The 21019-nt window shown below is 24.2% G+C and overlaps 4 protein-coding genes across 4 annotated transcripts; 3 read left to right on the top strand and 1 right to left on the bottom strand.

Moving 5' to 3' along the window:
* Positions 1–4987: 4987 nt before the first annotated feature.
* On the top strand, positions 4988–8820 carry OCT59_006336 (uncharacterized protein; the record flags this gene model as incomplete). The annotated part of the gene is made up of 6 exons (XM_066141207.1): positions 4988–5008; positions 5092–7930; positions 7995–8073; positions 8155–8320; positions 8397–8552; positions 8641–8820. 6 exons carry the CDS (start codon positions 4988–4990, stop codon positions 8818–8820), a joined length of 3441 nt encoding a protein of 1146 aa, XP_065998020.1.
* A 1648-nt stretch (positions 8821–10468) lies between these two features.
* Positions 10469–11369, top strand: OCT59_006335 (uncharacterized protein; the record flags this gene model as incomplete). The annotated part of the gene is made up of 5 exons (XM_025324382.2): positions 10469–10478; positions 10551–10629; positions 10710–10863; positions 10941–11108; positions 11184–11369. 5 exons carry the CDS (start codon positions 10469–10471, stop codon positions 11367–11369), a joined length of 597 nt encoding a protein of 198 aa, XP_025186359.2.
* Positions 11370–12967: 1598 nt separating this feature from the next.
* OCT59_006334 (uncharacterized protein) lies at positions 12968–13353 on the top strand (the record flags this gene model as incomplete). Its single annotated transcript, XM_066141205.1, has 3 exons — positions 12968–13060; positions 13137–13166; positions 13240–13353. The coding sequence occupies 3 exons, from the start codon at positions 12968–12970 to the stop codon at positions 13351–13353; spliced, it is 237 nt and encodes a 78-aa protein (XP_065998019.1).
* A 4941-nt stretch (positions 13354–18294) lies between these two features.
* On the bottom strand, positions 18295–20536 carry OCT59_006333 (uncharacterized protein). Its single transcript, XM_066141204.1, has 3 exons — positions 20280–20536; positions 18679–20163; positions 18295–18569 (listed from the first exon to the last, which is right to left on the bottom strand). Exons 1-3 carry the CDS (start codon positions 20442–20444, stop codon positions 18357–18359), a joined length of 1863 nt encoding a protein of 620 aa, XP_065998018.1. The 5' UTR covers positions 20445–20536; the 3' UTR covers positions 18295–18356.
* Positions 20537–21019: the final 483 nt, after the last annotated feature.

Raw genomic sequence — 21019 nt, 5'->3', positions numbered from 1 at the left:
TATATACGTTAAATAAAAGTTATTAAAATATATATGGAAATTTAAAACAGACAAGAATAAACGTTAAAAATTACAATTAAACGTTCAAATAATCTTTTAAAGCTGTGACTTAAACGCTAGACAGGCGTTTAAATAAATGCAACTTTGCCCAGATAATGAACGTCAGCAGAAGATCTTAATTTATAATACTATATTAACAATGCTCATAATTAGCCGCACGTGATAAGCAACAACAGTCAAATCTCTTAGGCAAGGGTTATTGCTTACAGTAATAATAATTTATATCATATAAATTTCTTTGGTTTCAGATCTTTCCCTCGCATCTTCTTTTATATAATCTTTGATCACTTCTACTACCTTCTTTGGTGACACAATTCTTCAGATTTTTCGTTACCATCAAGTTAGATGTCAAAGAATCTTCCAGAATCCATAGATAAAATTTGTTGACTATGTTTACTACCACATCGGATGATGATTACACATCATCTTCAACTTGTTCCTACATGTAAAACGTTAGATCCTCGACTGGAAGCTCCTTTGGCCTTTCCTTCTTCTCCTATATTCATCTTATCATTTAAAACCTCACTAGATGAAATATTTTTATTATTGTCCACACTGGCCAGTTGTGAAACTTTAATCAGCTTGGTTATATTGCCCATTCACCTTACGGAGATTTATTTCTTTTCCTTTCTCTATCGCCTTGTCCATATGATCCTTGCCAACAAAGTTAGCGATAAGAACATTTTTTTCTGCTCATTTTTTAATTTTTTTCAAGGAATATACCATATTCTTTGTTGAATATTTTATAAAAATATATTTATTCAAACTAAAAAAAATTATAATATATTTACTCATCGCAGCACTGGCCCCAAATGGCATAAGAACAAAAAATGTCCTCTTGATTATCATTTCTGTGCAAAGAAATTAGGAAAGAAGAAAATATTAGTAAAAAAATAACCAAAAAAAAAATTAAAAAAGGTGTATGAAAACTCATTTATTTTTATTTATTAAACGTCAATAAATTAAATAATCACCTTTTTGCACTTAACGTCAACCAAGGTCCTAATGATTTTTAATTTTGGGTATGCGATATGGAATTTGAAAGCGATTACAAATCAAAGCTACGTGCATGAATTTTTTGTTTGTGTTATGATGCGATAATATAATACTTGTAATCATTAATCAGAATTAGCAGAAAACTTTATAAATTGTTTGAAATGTTACACTGGATATTCCTCTTTCCCCTTTTCTCTTTTTGGTATGCTCAAAAATATTTTTAGGAGATTTCCCTGCTGAATTAATAAGTAAAATAATACAATATTTCAGAATAATTTTTCAACGTTATATTCATATATTCTGGTTAATAGATTATGGTGTTGTTTATCAATTCCATTATTGTGGGAGGACCCATTTTCGAAGTATTTTCCTAAAAACTATCACTTTATTGACATTAACTTAGATAAGTTAAATGAAAATGACTAAATAAAATTAAAAGAATATGGAATAATATTTCCTTCGAGTAAACGTTTAATACTTCTATTCTTAACTACATGGGAGTTTTAAATCTTTACGGAAATACAAAATTGGTGAATTTTATTTTCCTGTCATTTAATCAAAATATTTATCGAAAATGAAGCTAATTTACATACCTTTGACGTTATATTTACTTTAGAGTTTATTAATGAATCTGTTTTACAATTAATCCTAAAAAATCCAAAATTTATTTGTGATGTTAAAAATTGATTATAACGGATTAACTAGTTATTTTTTAATATTTTCAAAATGTTTTTATTTGAATTGTAATTCAATTTTATCACTTTATGTTCATTAATATACAGAAAAAGAAGATTTATACGAAATAATTAATTCACAAAAAAATTCTTCAAAAAATATATTTTAGTTATAATAGTTATATTAATGATCCTTTAAAAATGTTTAAAAAATTCTAATTGTTTAAATACCTTAAAAATAATTATATTTCAAAACATCCATAAATTAAATGTTTTATATTCTTTATTGTTGTCCTTTATTTTTACCATTATTCAACAAATTATTAATTTAACTAAACCATGATCTTTATTTATAATTAAAGGTTTTATATTACAAATTGATTCGTTTTAAATTATTATTGCGAAAGTATGAAATATGAAAAATATTGACATCATTAATTGATCATAAATTAAAACTACAATTATTTAAATTTATTGTGTTAATATCAAATTTCTAGAATTATTTGGATTTGATGACCATAATATTTTTTTCAGCATTTGATTTAATTAAAAATGTTCAACAAAATCTTAATTACCTTTCTATCAATTTCTCACAATTTAGTTATATACAACCAAGTTATGATGATAAACTTTGTTCAATTATTTTACAAAATTTAGGACAAATTTTTCCTTATAGATTAGAATATTTGAATTTATCTCTTAAATTCAATATAAATGATTTAGAAATATTTTTTTAATCATTCTCAAAATATTTTCATTAAGAAATTATTAATCAAAAATATGTTGTATTCAGATAGTAAAGATATTTTGCCTTATATTAAGAAATATATTATGAAAGAAAAAATAGTCTCATATTTAGCTATGGAAAATGTTTCTGTTGCTAATAAAGAAAGAAAGAGTCTGTCTAAATTAAAAATGAAGTAGAAGTGTTTAAATTTTATGGTTGGTATTCAAGTTATGTTTAATAATAGTTAAATATTAAATTTCATGATTTTATAAATGAATCATATTAGTTATTTAATTCTTACATAAATTTATTAAACAAAATTTTAATGATTTTAATATTATTGTATGGGATTATTGAAAGTAAAATGAGTAAATAAGGACGTTTTAACATGATTGATGTAAAGTATATTTTTTTGTGGGTTTCTATTGGCGAATTTTTGTGTATAATCGAATTTTTTTAAAAAAAATTACAATTTGGTCGACGTAGGTTCCCTTGGTCCTTAGACCTACTGTATGAACACCTCCTGTCTGAGAACGATGGCTCTTAAGACATTTTTTACTCTCACCATCTTTTTAATCTTTATAAAATAAAAAATTCTTTACTCTTTTTGCTTGCATGTGTAAATGTTGTACATTTTTTGATTTAGTTCTAATCCAACTAAAAAGGCCTTGTACCTGTATTGTTTATACCCTTTAAAAAGATGTTATTTCCTTATGTTAAGGATATAGCAGATAATAATACATATATATAAGTACAAATAATATTCAATTTTTTGAACATGAAACAAATAAGAATAATTTTAATAAAATGATATCCAAGAATAGTGAAAACATCGTTTTTAAGTTTTATATTTTAATCGAATAATTCCGAAATTGTTCATACATATCATATTTTTTGAACTTGGCCAAAGATTATTATCAAATTTCTTCCGTATGAGTAGAATCAACTCTGTCTAACAATTCTATCAATAATGTTCTAAATTTCTAATTATAAAGTTTCTTATATTATAAATTAAAAAGCGAAAATATTAAATATTTCCAACCTTTATCTTGAGAGTTATTAATATACCGATTTATTATCCTTTTTGTATTAATTATTACGTAACTCGACAGTCTAAAATTAGGAATTGTTTCATTTTATGATTACTCCGCACATTTAATCGTATTAATAATCACAAACATAACATATGATCAAATAATTGATCATGTATAAATTTTTATACTCTTACTGGTAAGTTGACTGTTTGTTAGTGAAATAAACTGAACCCGTTGTGAGATATAAAACTTTTAAAGAGTTTTAATATTCGCTTCACGAAGTTTGTCACGTCAATTTTTTTTATTTCAAATAAATAAAATTGGTTCTTTTGTTTTTTTACATTTTCAAAATTAAAATTGATATTTTTTTTCAAAAAAAGAAATGATAATAATTAGTAAATAAAAAAAGTTTTTTTTTTATATTACATATTTTTCTTCTTTATTAATTTTAATTTTAATATAATGTTAAATATAATAATTAACAGAAATCTTAATTATTATGTAATTTTTTTGATAATGAATAAATTTATTAATAATAATATTAAAATAATGAATTAAATTAATTTAATTAGAATATTAAATATAAAAGCCTTTATATAATTCCCAAATACCAAAGATTATTTCACAATATAGTAATTCTAGCATTTCCTAATAATAAAATTTTCATACTTTTTAATTAAATATACTATTATTTTGATAATTTGATTATTTTAATTAAGATAAAAATAATTAAATTAATAATAAAAAAATTAATTAGTATATCCAAAAATAAAAATATGATAATTCACAGTCAAGTCCTTTTTTGTTTTAGATCACTATGTGGTACGATCATTTTGACGTCTCAATCGTCTCACGTTACGTCATATTTAAAAAATGTATCCAAAAAGATTAAACAAATTAATTACAATCAAGTTTATTTTCTAATTATTTATAATAAATTTAGTAATACAAAATTTTGTATTGAAGTAAATAATTAATAAATAATCCAAGCAATTTATTTACAAACGTTGTCTCACACTACTATCTCATTAGATACTTCTGGCTATACTAATTTTTGCCCCCAGTTCCATGCTGGTAAACCAGATCCGATTGATCAACATCTGGAATTTTTTGATTTGTAATCATTAGTAATCATCCGGACCCATGTCTTCTATCTGCCATGGAATACGAACTAATTTCACAACGGATCCAATGGGAACCTGGGACGAAAATTAGTATAGCCTACATGCATGATCCAAAAAAGAAATGATTTACAAATTTTCAACGCAACCGTAAAGTCTCGAAAATAAGCACCCCTTTGTATATAACGCCATTACGCCATCCAGGATCATCATAATTTAAGCTATAATTTTGTAAAGGGTGCTTATTTTCGGATTAATACGCTACTATTCAGACATTTTCCTAATGTAGTTAACAATAAGTTTTAAAAAAATTGTACACCCGCTAAAAATTTAATATTTTTCTTTTCTTTGAAAAAAAAAAAGAAATAATAAAATATGGATGGAAGCTCAATTCAGGTAGGTTATAATTTTAGGAAACATTTTGCATTTTAAATAATTAAAAATTTAAATTGTTTTTGCAATTTATTTATTTATTTTAGAGCGGAAGTTCTATAAACACTAATAAAACGGATTTACATGAAAACATGTTCAATAATCGTATCCTTCTCAAGTTAGAACAGTATACTCTAGATGAGAAGGTAGAAGAATTATTGAAAAATCTGACAAAACCAAATTATTTATACGCTCTTAAATTACTTTTTGAAAACTCTCAAAATGAATTTTCACCTCAAGTTCTTCGAGATACTTTGGTCGCTTTAGCTGATCCAACACCATTTGACTATTATGCAAAACAAAGTATAGCTAGATTAGAGCTACATTTACGTGCATGGGTAGCGGTTTTAGAAAAAGTTTGTTTTACACAAATACGTTTAAGTAAAGAACTTCGAGATAAAATTTATAATTCTTTGCCAAAATTTGCTGAAATTCATAGAAAAACAACTCAGGTCATGCAAGAAGGTATTGATAACAAATATGCATCTAATTTTAATCAATTTAATCAACTCCAAGTTAGAAAAGATGATACTATAATTAAGAAGCGAAATTATAACATTGATTTCTTACTAATTCACTTGCGGGACACATTACATTGTTTACGTGATGACGAGACTTGGTTCCAAGAAATTCTACGAAGGACTAAAGATTTGCTTAAGGTTTTATTGAATATTGCACCAGGGATTTTATCAACAACAGGGATTGCCCTTCCAAATGATAATTGTTCAATCCTGTCAATGCTTGCTCAAGTACATCAATCCTTAAGCTTTAAGTATCCCGTAGCATCCTATTATGTAGATTGGAGAATTATGTTGATAGTTCAACACAATATTTTCTCCTGGTCTGAAAGTTCTGAAATGATTATTAGTAAGAAATTTGGAGAATTGGTATTGATGGAATATATATGGAGCTTTTTGGAAAGAGAATGGATTAATGTTGATAATAAATCAATTTTAGATTCTCAAACCAAATTTGATGAAGTATCAAATAAAGTCATTAAAGCTTTGAAAAATACCGGAAGTGTTATAAATGATCTCGCTGGAAATGAACCTCTTGTCCTACCACATACCTTATGGTTTGGAATACTGGATCTTGCACAAAAACTTATCCAGAAATCTACTAGAATAGCTACATATGGTCTTTGTTATTATTTAGCGATTGAATCACTTAATAGAGCTCCAAGCAGTTTCATTCAATTTAAGGCAATTGAGATATTATTACATTTACAAAATATTGAAAGTCAAGAGTTTTCAATGGTTGAAATTGATTTTGATCATTATGCTCAAAAATTAAATGAAAATAAACTAGCAGATTTTTCAGAAAAATTTCAAAATATGTTAATATTTGTTAAAGAAAAATATTTTGAAGATTTAAAAATTATAGATGATGATGATATTGGAAAGGAGATAAAGGGAAAAGGAAAAATTACAAATTCAAATTCTAATTTTATGAAGGAACAAAAATCAACTTCTAATATTTTAGATGTTATAGCAGGTGAAATGACTTGCCCAATTAGTAGTGAACCAACAGATCAACTATGTATTTTAAAGTGCCAACATGCATTATCATTAAGTAATTTAAAAAAATTAAAACAAAAAAAATGTCCTGAATGTAGAAAAAGAATTGAAAATAATGATATTAGATATTTGCCACAAAATTCTATTTATAAAAATTTATATTCAAAATTTTTTGAATCTGGGTACATTTTCCCTTCTATTAAATTGGAAGATTCGAGTCAAATAATTGATAATCAGTATGAGAGTGATAATTCGGATAACTCAGAATTCGATCTTATATTATCTAAAAAAAAGAAATTTATGAATTCAATCAAGCTGAATTCGAATTTATCATTACAATCAATCTTTCCAAGAATTTCAAAAAAGCAACATCCAGTGTATCAAAATGCCATAAAAGAATTAAGTGAAAAAAATTATGGAAAAGCTGAGTACTTTTGTAAGGGATTTCTGAAAATTTTTCCTAAAAGTTATACTATAAGATGTATTTTAGCTTATACATATAGATGTCTATATAATTATGAGCAAGCACATCTATATTTAAAGGAAGCTATTAATTTAAATGAAAAAAAGCCAATTGCTTATTTTATTTGTGGAGAAATATTGTTCAAGCAAAGTAATTATGATGAGGCTATATATTATTTAAATAAGTCGTTAGAATGTAAGGCAAAAATAAATAATCTATACATAATACTTGGAAATAGTAATCTTTTTGAGGCAGAATTTTATAATTATGATGAATATTATCTATCAGATGCTTTAAAAAATTATTATATTGCTTTACAAAATAACCCAAATAACTATTTATGTTTAAAGAATAGCGCATATATTTACGAAAAGCGGGAAACTTATTCAAATACTTTAGATATGTTAGATAAATTGCTTGGTATTAATGATGATGATTCATTAATGTTATGTTATTATGGAGAAATCTTATATAATATGACACGATATCATAATGCTATACATTTTTTTACAAAAGCAAACACTATTGATCCAGAAAATATTCATAATTTGAGTAAGAGAGCTATTGCATATTTCAAACTTCAAGAATATGATAGGTCTTTATTTGATTTTAATAAGATTATACAATTGAATCCATTAAATAGTATAGCATATTGTTATAAAGCATTAATATATATTATGGAATTAAATAATGTTTATGAAAATATGACATATTATAAGATAAAAACAAAAAATGATATAATGATAGATTTTATGGGTTTAGATTTAGATTTTTGGTCACACTTATATATAAATGATATAATGAAAGATTTTATGGGTTTAGATCTAGATTTTTGGTCACACTTATATGAAAACAGTTTTAATGATCTTGGAATTATTAATAAATTTAATAAATACATGTATACAGGTAAAGAAAATATTAATTCTTTATTATTCACCAGTAATTAACTTGATTATTAATAATGTTACAGTACATAGGATTTATTTTCTTTCAAACCTTATAAATTTGGATAGTGTATATTTAAAATTTAAAGAAAGTGATCCAAATAGGTAAGTTAATTATTTATGCATATTTAACATTAAGTACTAATTTCAAATTAATTATATTAATTAACAATTTAAAAATTAAAGCTTAACAGGATATATATTAAACTTTAAAAATCAAACATTTAATTTGAGTTTGCCCAAAATTTCAGGAGTTTTTAAAAACGATGCATACTATTACTTTTATTTAAAAATAAATATTAAAAACTTATCATCCAATAAATGTTTCATAAAATTTGTAATAATTGATGATGTAAGTTTAATATTCTCTTATTTTATAATACTGTATATCATATATTAAACTGAAAGCCAATTATTGTAATTAATAGGAGGATTGCAATAAAAATTTGGAACATATCCTTATATATGAAGATCTGTTAAAATTTAATTCATTAGGTTGGATTGAATATAGATTTCCATATATAAAGTGGAAATACAATTATTCGGTACAACTTTCTGTTGAATTGGATAATCTTACTGAGATGGTATACTTTATATTATAATTACTTGTTTAGTTTATTGTTTCTATATATAATAAGTATTATTATTTATATCATTACTCTCTTTGTTTAGCAAATAGATTATGTTCGATTTCATCAATTCAAATATAAAGAACAATATAATGAAGAAAAAACTAAAATAGATAATATGCTATCGTCAAATTATAAAAATGTCCCAGAAGTTTTCAGGGATAAGTTTTTTTCAAGAAAAGAAATGGAAAATTTGCTTGAATTAAAAGATATTACAGGATGACTTATAATTACTAGGTAAGACGGAGAAAAATCAATCAGTAAGAATTTATTATTTATTTTGTATTTTATCTCTTGATCTAATAAAGGAATTGTTCAGTTTACAATATGTTGCATGATTATAAAAAATTATTGAGTATTGCTAAATATTACCGCTGGTGAACCAAAATTAGGTTGAATGTTGGGCAGAATTAAAAATATCATAAAACGCTGCCCGTTAATATTTGCTAATGCTGATGCGGTAGGAATCACCTGCGGTGAGATTTAGCAATGCTCAAAATTACTAGTACTCAACTTTTAAGAGTTCTAATATTCACTTCATGAAATTTTTTTGAAATTTTGCATAAAAAATTTTATTCCTACAGAATTTTACTATTTACTTATTTGATAATAAAATAGCAAAATTAATATTTGATTCTAATAACCATAATATCATACTAATTAATTTTACTATCAATTAGTAAAAATTTTGTCAATTATAAAAATTCAAGATTGGCTATTTTACACTGATACTTCTAGAGTTATAAATCTTATAAGTTTTCCATTGAAAAAATCATACAGAAATCAATAAATTAGAGGTTAGGATAACTGCTGTATTTATATTTATAGTATAGTAATTCTGCACATCAAAATAAATATGACGTCGGTGATTGTAAATTGTAATATTATCAAAATGAAAATATATTAAAATTGTGTTCCTATAACTTGGTATTGCATTTATATTATTTAAAATGATTTTGAATTATTATTAAGTTTGATTATATGTCATCACAAAATTTTCGGGGTATTCAATATTGCACAAATAGTTAAATTTCTCGAAATTTATGCAATATAACTAACAATATTATATGTATAATTCTTTGTATAAATTTATATAAAAATTAACCCATTTTTTTACAATATATTGTATGGAAAATACATTATATATATTAAATATGCAATTAATGTGCATTTTCAGGGTGTGCAAATCAGTTTTTTCATGCACAAAATATTGCATATTTTTTACAGTATAAAAAAATTTCCTGATGATCAACAAAGAATACTGTATAGCACATTATTTAGAATTTTATTATAAATATTTCATATACATATTAATTCTTACTAAATGTAAATTGCATTGCTGTACGAAAGTAATACGATCAATCAATTTTCTTACATTTTGTTTTTGGTTTTGTGTTTATTTTACAATTTTTTTTTCTTTTTTTTTTGATATTTAGTTTTTTTTCTTTATTTTTTGTACGATAATATAATGTTATCAAAAAGTAAATATGTGATGTGGCTTAGTAAAGTCTTTTTGTATTTATTCAAATCCGATTTCAGCATGGAACAATTTATTTAATTTATAAAATACAAATACTGTAAAGTATGACAGATAAAATGTAATAAATAATATATTAACAAAAATTAATCAAATTTCTAATATTATTAAATATAGTGAATTACTACTCTTAGTTAGATGCAAAGTATATAAAAATGTATCATGAAGCAATGTTAGACTTGAACTTGTTATATGTTAAAAGGGCTAATCATTCTAGTTATATTTTATTTATTTATTACGAGAATACACAGATTTTTGGTTATATTTAAATGTTAATAACAATAATGATAATGATCTTTCCGAACTTGGAATTGTTAATGAATTTAATAAACACATGTATGAAAGTAAGAGAATGTTTAATTTATTAATTTCTTATAATGTTTAATAATTAATATATTGATTAATAAATTATTTAGAATCACAAGTTTATTTTATATCAAATCTGGTAAATTTAAATAGCGAACTTCATCAACTTCAAGAAAATGACATAAATAGGTAAATGGATGTATTTATTATGTATTTTAAAATTTCAATAAATTTGGGTAAATTTTTTAACTTCAGTTTGAATTTCTTAGTTTATCAGAAAAGATAATAAGTTCAAAAAATGAAGAGCTTTATTTGAATTTGCCCATGCTAAATTTTCCGTGGTATATTAAAATTATTTGGAAAATAAATGTTAAAGAAATACATAATAAAGATTGCTTTATAAAATTTATAATTAAAAGCACTGTAAGTTTTATTAATTGCTTAAATCTCTTTTTCACTATTAAAATGTTATTTTTAATTAATATATAGATTTATTATAGAATTCTGAACAGTATAAGGATTCTGAACTAAAACATTATGAACATGTGTTAAAATATGAAGATGTGTTAAAACTTGAGGGATTAGGTTGGATTGAATATCAACTTCCAAAAGATGTAGGTGAACTTTATGTACAACCTTCAATTGAAATAAATGGTTCTATCAATATGGTATATTTCAATTTTACTTGGAACTTTTTATTTTAAAAGAAAATTGATTTAAGTAACTCATTATTATTCACATAGCAAATAGATTATGTTCGACGTAGGAGTAATGAAGGAGAGATAACTTGTATTCCTAACATAGGTGATTTATTACCAAATTTTCATAAAATTTGTCCAAATGTTCCAGAAATATTTAAATATAAATATTTTTCAAGAAAAGAAATGGAAAACTTGCTTGAGCTGAAAGATATAATTAATCACCCATGACTGTTTTTTTTTAAATTAATACTGTTTCATTTTTTTCATTTGCTTTTATTTGTAATATTTTAAAATTAATAAATTCATTTTATTTATTATAAAAAAACTTTAATTTAAAAATAATTAAACTAATATTTTAAAACTTTAGACAGCACTGACCTTGATTCAAGCCAAAAACGAAAGAAATAGGAAGAAAAAAATTTAGTAAAAAAATAATTGGGAAAAAAAAATATTATTAAGATAAATCAGCAAAAAAAGGTACTTGCCATAGAATCCGGATCCAAATCAAGAATGAAAAAAAAATTAGCAAAAAAATAGATAAGAAAAAAAATTATTATTGACAATGAGGATTGAAAAAAAAGTGCTTACTATAACACCGCAACAACTAGTCTAAAAAAAAAGAATAATTTTAATAATGTACTTATATAACAATAATAAAAAAATATATATAATTAAATGAAAAAACTATATAAAAAAAATAATATAGGTTATAAAGTAAAAAAATCAAAAAAAAATTGGTTTAAAAAAACAAAATCGAAAGGAAAAATTAAAACTGAAAAAGGAAGTTAAAAAAAATCAGCTAGAAAAAAACCAAAATAGAAATTGAAAAAAAAATTTCGGTTTTAAAAATAAACCGAAAAAATGAAAAAAAAAAGGAGAAAAGAATGGTTAAAAAAACTCGAAAAAATAAATTCGAAAAAAATTTCAGAGACCAAACTGAAAAAAGAAAGAAAATTCATTATTTAAACAAAGAGCTATTGCGTATTATATTTTTCAAGAATATGATAATGTTTTGTTTGATCTTAATAAAGTTATACAATTGGAACCATTGATTATCTGATGATATATTAGTAAAAAATCAACTATTTAATTTAGAATATTTACCGAATAAAAATAATTCTACCGAATTAAACATATTTCAAATATTAAAATTAGCAAATTACTACTTTTAATTAGATTTAAAATATATATAGAATTAAAAATGTACAATGATTGTTATACACATATATACCATATAGGATTTATATTACTTCATATATCTCATATATTTATCTATTAAAGGAATATGTGGATTTTGAATGTTAATGATAGTAATGATTTTTCTAAACTTATAAATTTAGTAAACACATGTATGAAAGTAGAAGAAAACTATTTAATTTATTTAATTCATTAATTTCTTAAAGTGAATAATAATTAATATACATTAATTAATAATGAATTATTTTAGAACCACAAGTTTACTTTATACAAATTTAGTAAATTTAAATAATAAGCTTTATCAATTTCAAGAAAATGATACAAATAGGTAAGTTTATATTTTGAATTTAATACGTAATAAAATAATTAAATTAATAAATCCAATCTTATCAGGAAAGATGATATATTCTAAAAATGAAGAACTTTATTTAGACTTTCCCATACTAAATGGTAATAAGTATGATTATGTTATGAATTGGAAAATAAATATTAAAAAAAATATTACACTAAAATTTATAGTTAAAAATAATGTAAGTTTTATTAATTGCTAAAATCTCTTTTTACTATTAAAAATGTTACTTTTAAATTAGTAATATATGATTTTAATTATAGGATTCTGATATAAATATATGGTAAAACTTGAAGAATTAGGTTGGATTGAGTATCAGCTTTCAATAATTGCATGTCAACTTTCAACCGAATTAAATGGTCCTATTAGCATGGTATATTTTTATTTTACTAAGAAGATTTTGCTTTGAATAACTCATCAATTATTCATTTATTATTTATACTATATAGAAAATATCGGCAGGTAAAACTCAAACTCCAGTAAGTCTATAAACATATATTCGTACTGTCATTGAAATTTAAGCGAATACAATTTTACATAGTAATACACCAGATAATAGAAAATAACTGCGAAAGTAGTATTCGGAATACAAAATTTCCAGTGGTTGGACAAGAGAAAAGATTTTCATCGTACGTTGTACTTCAAGATATCCAACAGCACGATTAATTTGAACTCTCCATTAGTAAGAATGTTTACTTGGTAACTTTTTTCCACGTTAAAGCAAAGAATTAATAAAAAGGTATATTTATGGAAAATGGAAAATTCCGTCAAAGTTTATTGCCGTTTTCAGAAATGTTGACAATCTGAAATTTTGACCATTTTATACCGAACACACCGAACACACCGTGAACACATACAAAAAATTATGCAAACTTGAAGTATTCATGCATAACTTTATATAAAAACTATTTTTGTCACTTTTTAGATATGAATAAAATTGAAAATATGAAAATTTGTACCGAACACACATCGAACACAAATACAAGCAAATACAAGTGAATACATATATGCAAATAATATAATTTTTATACATTTTTTTATGCACACTACCTAAAAAATATTATTAAAGTTTTAATTTTGCTTTTTTTAAAGGAAAATTTGTTTTTTTTTAATTTTAATTGCTGTGTTCGGTGTGTGTTCGGTGTGTTCGATTTATAGAAATGATCGACATTCTAATGTCAACATTTCTGAAAACGGCAATAAATTTTATTTAATAAATAAATTTAGTACTTTTCATAAAAGTTCATAACAAGTATAACAAGTATTAAATTAAAAAAACCGATTTGAATCATTATTTAAATTAAGCTATTTAATCAACAAATTAGCTGTTGCATTTTTTTTAAAAAAAATAGTTCAATGTAAAATTATCTAACAAAAAAATAAAATAACATTTTACTTAAATTATGGTTAAATCGAAGATAAACTTTTTACAGATTCCTTTTCCTTAATTTTTTCATTTCTACCCACCCAAGTGATCCAACAAATCGAAAATTTCACCAGGAGATCATTTTGTTATTATTATTCATACCATTAAATATTTTTATTAAAATTTATTCCAACACTTCAATTCGGCATACGTCAGATGTGATCCGTTTCTATAATAAAGAAAATCTTAGTATTATTTTTTTTAAAAAAAAAAAAATACTAATTATTCTATGATAGGAGCCAGGTGCATAGGCTAACCCTCCTCCAGGAAAGCCAGTTTCTCCTTAATGACTTCTATAATTCCTCCGTACGTTACCCTTGCTAAACTAATTCTATTCTATTACAAAATAGTATAAATACATCAAAAAATATATACATATATCGAAAAAAATAATGAAAACAAGAAGACAAAAAATAAAAATGAAAATAAGATAAAAAGAAAAGCAACAAAAAGAAATAAAGAAAATTACAGTAAATATTTTTCTAATCTATATATGCTCAACTACCTATCCGGGCAACCACAGTACGCAGGCGGACCGACGTATCTGGGCTTACATGGACAAGCCGGACGAAAAAGAAACTCCATCCGTTATTTCCTTCTACGTACGGCATGATGGAACTATGGAATGACAATTATCAAAGATCTGTAAGTTGTTAGAAACAACTTACCGCAATGTAGCAAAAGAAATTTTTCGCAGTTTGTAATGTTGGGGCGTCTCCAAAATCAAAAGTTGTTGCGCATAATCCACAGTTAACTTGATATTCTCTTTGCTGCTACTCGTTTGCCAAAGGAGGAGTTGTTGTCAAAGGAGAAATCGCTTAGGGAGACCTAAAGAAAAAGCAATTTAAATAAATAAACAATACATCATTTCATTTAGTCAGCGTGATTATCGTTTTTAAATCAATAGTCATTATTAATAAAGTGATACATATTACATCATGATTGACTTAATATGAGCAATAATACTATTAAATCCGATTAATAATATTAAAAATATTAATATTTGTAAAGTTGTAATTTGTTGTCCATGAGTAATTAATTATATTTGATAAACGATATGACTCATCGTACGTTATTTAATCATTACTGCGCACACTGCGCAAACTGCGCATGTTAATTGCTGCGTATGGAAATTATTTTCCAATACGTAAATAATTTCATTTTATGTCAACAAATCAAGCGTACGATCAATTTCTAAATACTGTTAGCTCAATTATTATGTTACAATAACGAATCAGAAAAACATAAAAATGCTTATTCTATCAATAATGTATACAAGAATACAACTCATTTCTTATAATAACTTATAATAAAGTAACTAGCAATAAAATTATTACACCGTTGCAAATATTGTATGTATCGCTTATTCAAATAATGAGGGTAAAATTTTCACATTAATAACATCAATAATTTTAAAAATTTCGTTGATGCGTCTTAGTAAAATATGAACATCACGTCGTCACATGATATTTACTTGTAATTCTGGTCAAAACTATCGACAATCATTTTAATTTCATATCCCTAATTCTGGGCAACTTTCGAAATTTTGCTGATATTGTAAATTTACATGACGTCATTCGAAAGTCATTAAGAAGCTCATTTGTCACTTTCCATTATTGTATTCTAAGCTACACGTGTATTACTGTATTTAAAGAAATCGTTCACTAATAGTAATTGGTTTAGGTAACTTTGATAAAAAAGTACATATATACAGTATATTTTATTGCTCTAAATTGCAAATTGTAGGTAGCGTTAAAAAACATTTTAGCGTAAATTTAATCGAAATTTATTTATCATATAGGCTTAAAAAGAGATTAATTCGCTTATTTAAAGTAAGTTTAACATATTTATAAATTATATTCCACGTTTATATATATTTTTAGGATCAGTCGAATTCTTATGTATTCCTCGTTTCTTGATTTAAAATATTAAATACATTTTTTTTTTAAAAAAAAATACTACATAATTAGTTTTGTATTGTGTAATAATATAATCTTTTTTTAAAAAAACTTATTCCAATGCTTTGTTGAAATTGCGGTAAAGGTTAGTAGTATACTTAGGCTTTTGTACTTTAAAAAAAGACATGATGAACAGTCACATGGTTTTTATAATGAATTTAATGGTCAAGGAGATCGACACAAATCCCGTCTACTAGTCTATATATGTGGGTAGTGCCTGGGAAAGTGTTTTTTTCTGTCGGACCATAGTCTAATTTGTAATGTTATTTTAGACTAGTTTTCTCTGCAATTTATGACCTGATATCAATACACACTACACTATATATATACTGTATATATAAAAAAGAGATCGGCACAAATTTACTATGCTGTTATTTCTGTCTCTTTCAACTTTCAAGTAATAATTTTTACGGATATATTTCATGTTCAAGTTTATTCTACATACTTTTTATGGATTATTCAGGAGCCGGACGGGGTATGTTGAACAAGGATGATGATATCATATCCATCATATACATCATATACAGGATGATTTTCCCCATAATTTCGTGAACACATTTCGGTTCATATGATTTTATGCTAAAAATATAATATCGTATTAGACTACACAACCTCTATGGAAAAAAGGCTCAGTCTAGTATTTACTCGATTAAAGATTGATTGGAATATCTACTATTTATCTTTTTCTTCGGAAACCTTTCCAGGATTGGATTAGACCGAAAATTTTATTTGTAAGAGATTTTCTGTATATCAAGTAAATTAGTATTTTTTTTTTTCACACTATTTTATTTGATAATTTCCGTAACATTCATTTAATTTTCATTTAATTCATTTAATTAATTAATTTATTATTTTATTTTTTATTTATTATGGTACAATTATTTATTATTGATTTCTATTTGTTTATTAGTTCGTATTTATATTATTTTTCGTTTTTACGCATTTTTATCTCTTAACAAATACTTCTCAACAATTATTTATTAATTATGTATTCGTTTTTATTTATCAATTATGTATTTGTTGATATTATAACATTTATTTATCAACTTTATTACGGTTTGTTGGCTATTACAATAGATACAATATATACAGTATAGGTGGGGTAATCCCGATGAAAATGTTAATTAACCTTGTTAAAGAGTTACTTGGATGGTTTTGGAATAAATTTCAACAGATGGTAAGGTACAATTCCTTAAAAGAGATAAAGAGACAAAGCTTCGGCAGATAATTTTACCCATTTATTAATTAAAAGCTTTTTTTTTTTGTTATGGAGAAAAGCTTTATACATTTATGGATTGATCTATTCATAACAGTCTTTGAATCAGTCGATCAATCCGATCAAAAAAACCGGACTTTTGTGGACCAGGATCGGACAGAATTGCCTTTCTAAAAGATCCAACCGATTTATTTGTACCCACGATGAAGTCATTTCACGTATTGGTGATATATTCGAGAGAAGGCTAGCTATATCCGGAAAAAATCCTTTGACGATTATTTATACATTTTTACTTGTTCGTGATTTCTACATTTTTATTTCACACCAACTTTTTTCATAAATTTATAAATTTTTTTTCTAAATATTATTAAGACGGAGTGAAGGAGGTCGTAAAATAATCAAGTAAAAAGATTTTTAAAAAAAAACTAACCGAATATTAAAAAATGTTACGTCAATTGTATCATGTGATAATTGAATTTTTTACTGAATAATCAAAAATACATTACATTTAACAATCAAGTCGGAAAAATTTTTAAGTTTATTGCGCATCAAAAAGTGCCAAGTGCCGATCATCCAACAGAATGATGGCTGGTTCAAAATTAACAGTAATGCCTGACCAACATTAACTAAACGATCAATTTCTTATTGAGTAATTGTCATAATACATTTATTTGCATAACAATACTATATCATGTGATCCATTGTATTTTAAGTGGGAATTATTATTATTTATATTACAGTTGCATCAGGTTAACTGTAATTGGCATAGTAATAAATTCGATCAACAAACCAAAAATAAAAATTTGACGCCCTGTTAGTTCATAATTTAATTAAGTATTTATTATCCGCCGCAGTGCAATATATACGGACTTATCAGGTTAATTGATTTAAAATATCATACACTTGACCACTTGACGCCACAAAAAATTATAATTAAAAAAAATTTTGGTTTTTTTCTTTTTTTTTTTATTAAAATTAAAAAGAACGGAAAAAAAAAAAAATCTAACGAAAAATTTTAAAATTTAAAAATTTTTACTAAAAATACAACTTAAAAATAAAAATAAATTAATTAATAAAAATAAGGACCACCTCGAGAATTATTATTATAATTTTTAATAAATAATTTAGCATCTTTAGTAAGAGAATCACCTAATTCACATTCTCTTAATTTTGGATGTGATAATAATCTTTTTAAATGACTATCCGATAAAGATTGATTTGATTTTAATTTAACCGATAATTCCTCAAGATTTTTAAATTTAAGTATACTCTTAATAAAGGACTGTTTTTTTTTTGAAAGAAAGAAAGAAAGAAAAAAAAGTTAATATCATTTTCTTAAAAAAAAATAAATAAATAAATAAAAACAAAAAATAAATTTTTTTTATACTTACATTCCTATTTAATTTTGAAAAATTACATTTTAATACCAAAATCCTTAAATTTTTACAATTTTCCGCTAAATTTCCTAATAATTCAGATTCAGAATTTTGTTCCGGTTTTAATTCTAATTGAGTTTTAAATAAACAAGCACGTCCATTTGGAAGAATTTTTAAAATTTCAAGATTCTTATAATAAGAACCTCTACCGTAAAGTCTTTTTTTAGATAATTCAAATAAAATTTTTGAAGCGGTATTATCGGAGAAATGACCAGAAAATTCCATTAATTTTTTACAATTTTGTAATAGATGAATGAAAGCCATAGAAGTTATTTGATTTTGAATAAAACTTCGTCGACGATTAGCAACATCACCAACATCACCACCATTACCACCTCCGCCTCCGCCTCCAATCATTCCTCCATTATTATCGCTTTCATAATAAATATTAAATATGAATGATATTAAATTAGGACAATTATTTACTAAAGATAAAATACCTTTGTTCGTTAATTTTGGTATATTTGTAAGATGAATTTTTTTAAGTTGACGATTTTTTTGAGTTAGGGAAGATATCGAAACATCAGATAAATTATTACAAAAACTTAAATTAATAGATTCTAATTGATTACAAAATTCGGATAATAAATTTAAATCCGAATCGAATAAATTTGAACATTTAAATAATTCTAATTTTTTAAGTTTCGATTGAGTAGTAACAAAGGTACTAATAAAAGTTGAAGTTGTATCTAAATCTAAAGAAGTAGAAAAATTTTCTAAAGGAGGGAATTCTTTTGCTATTTCTATTGTCATTTCTTTTGAAATTGATTTAGGAAAAGAAAATGAGAAAGATTCTAAATTTGGAAACCCTTGTAAAAGAGTTTTAAGAGCCTCGGGTTCTATTGTTTTTACACTTAACGAGGTTAAATTAGGAAAAAATTTTATTATCATTAAAGCGTTTGTATTTGATATTTTTGGTCTAATTTCTAAAGAATTTATTGATTTACATTTTCTTCCAATAGAATAAAGGAAATTAAAACTTAAATCTTTTGATGTTGTTGGTTGTTGTTGTTGTTGTTGAACATCTTTTTGTTGAGGATCGTAAAATATAAGTTCTTCTAATTTTAAACAATGTCCATTAATTATTGGTATTAATGCTTTATTCAACCATTTTTCATCAAAATGTAATGTTAAAAATTTTATTGAATGTATATTATGATTTTTTTTTAATAATAATAAAATTCCTTCTGGTGGAATTATATCACCTTCCCTATGTCCAAATGTGAGATTTGTTATATTGAAACATTTTTGTGAGAGTAAATGTATATCAGGAAGTGAAAATGAAGGTTGAGGTCGGTTTCTATATGGTGCGAATGTAAGATGTCTTATCATCTGACTGTAATTATATAATGTATTTTCCTCTCTTAATGTATTCAAGAATTTTTTGTATGACCGTGGGGACTTCCATATTGGAGAACTCCATAAGATTTTTGTAAATATCTAAAAAAAAAATTTAATTTTTCGTTAATTTTGTGGATTTTTTTTTTTGTGGGAATTTTTTTTTTTTTTTTCTTAAAAAAAAAACCGTTTTTTTTTTAATAATATAAAAAACTTACTTTAGTCCAAGTTGAATGTATAAATAAACAATTATATATTTCATATTGGTCTCTAATATCATACTGATTTTTAACATCATCTGAAAAATATGTTAATATTAAAGGAAGAATGTCAACATTTAATATAACTGAATGTTGTGAATGTTGTGAATTTTTTTTACTCATTTTTTAAATTATTTTAATATTTTTTTTTTTTATTTTTTTTTTAAAAAAAATTATTCACACAAAGTGGACAATAGGAAGATCTTTTAATTAGTAAGAAAAAAAAAAAAAAAAAAAAGGTTGCCGTTGTATTTATATCATTCTGGTCAGATGATCTTTTTCGGACGATTTCTTCCGAACCAAAAAGTATTCTAAAATGAATTCTTTACAATGAAAGGATTTACAAATGCACAACATATTTTAACAAAAATATATAACATATTATTTAAATGTGTGAAACATTTTAACTGTCACAATTTTATGCAGTCACGTGTCACAAATTTGTCCCGCATTTGCAAGAATGTGCGCGAATTTTATTATTGCTTTATTACCGCAGCAACTGATTTGTTATAATATATTCCTCATTTTTTTTAGGATTTTTAAAATATGAAGTGAATTAAGTTGTATAAGTTGTGTAAAAAAAGTATAAGATCTCTAGAGGTAATGTCGTATTAAAGATGTCGTACCCTTAATTATTCCTCATTTTTTAGGATTTTAAATAATGAACCTTTTAATATGTTTATTTACGTACGAACTTA

The sequence above is a fragment of the Rhizophagus irregularis genome, chromosome 14 (assembly GCF_026210795.1).
Source record: "Rhizophagus irregularis chromosome 14, complete sequence".
NCBI classification, from domain to species: domain Eukaryota; kingdom Fungi; phylum Glomeromycota; class Glomeromycetes; order Glomerales; family Glomeraceae; genus Rhizophagus; species Rhizophagus irregularis.
Note: the sequence above shows the minus strand (reverse complement) of the source record. Positions and strands in the feature narration are given on the sequence as shown.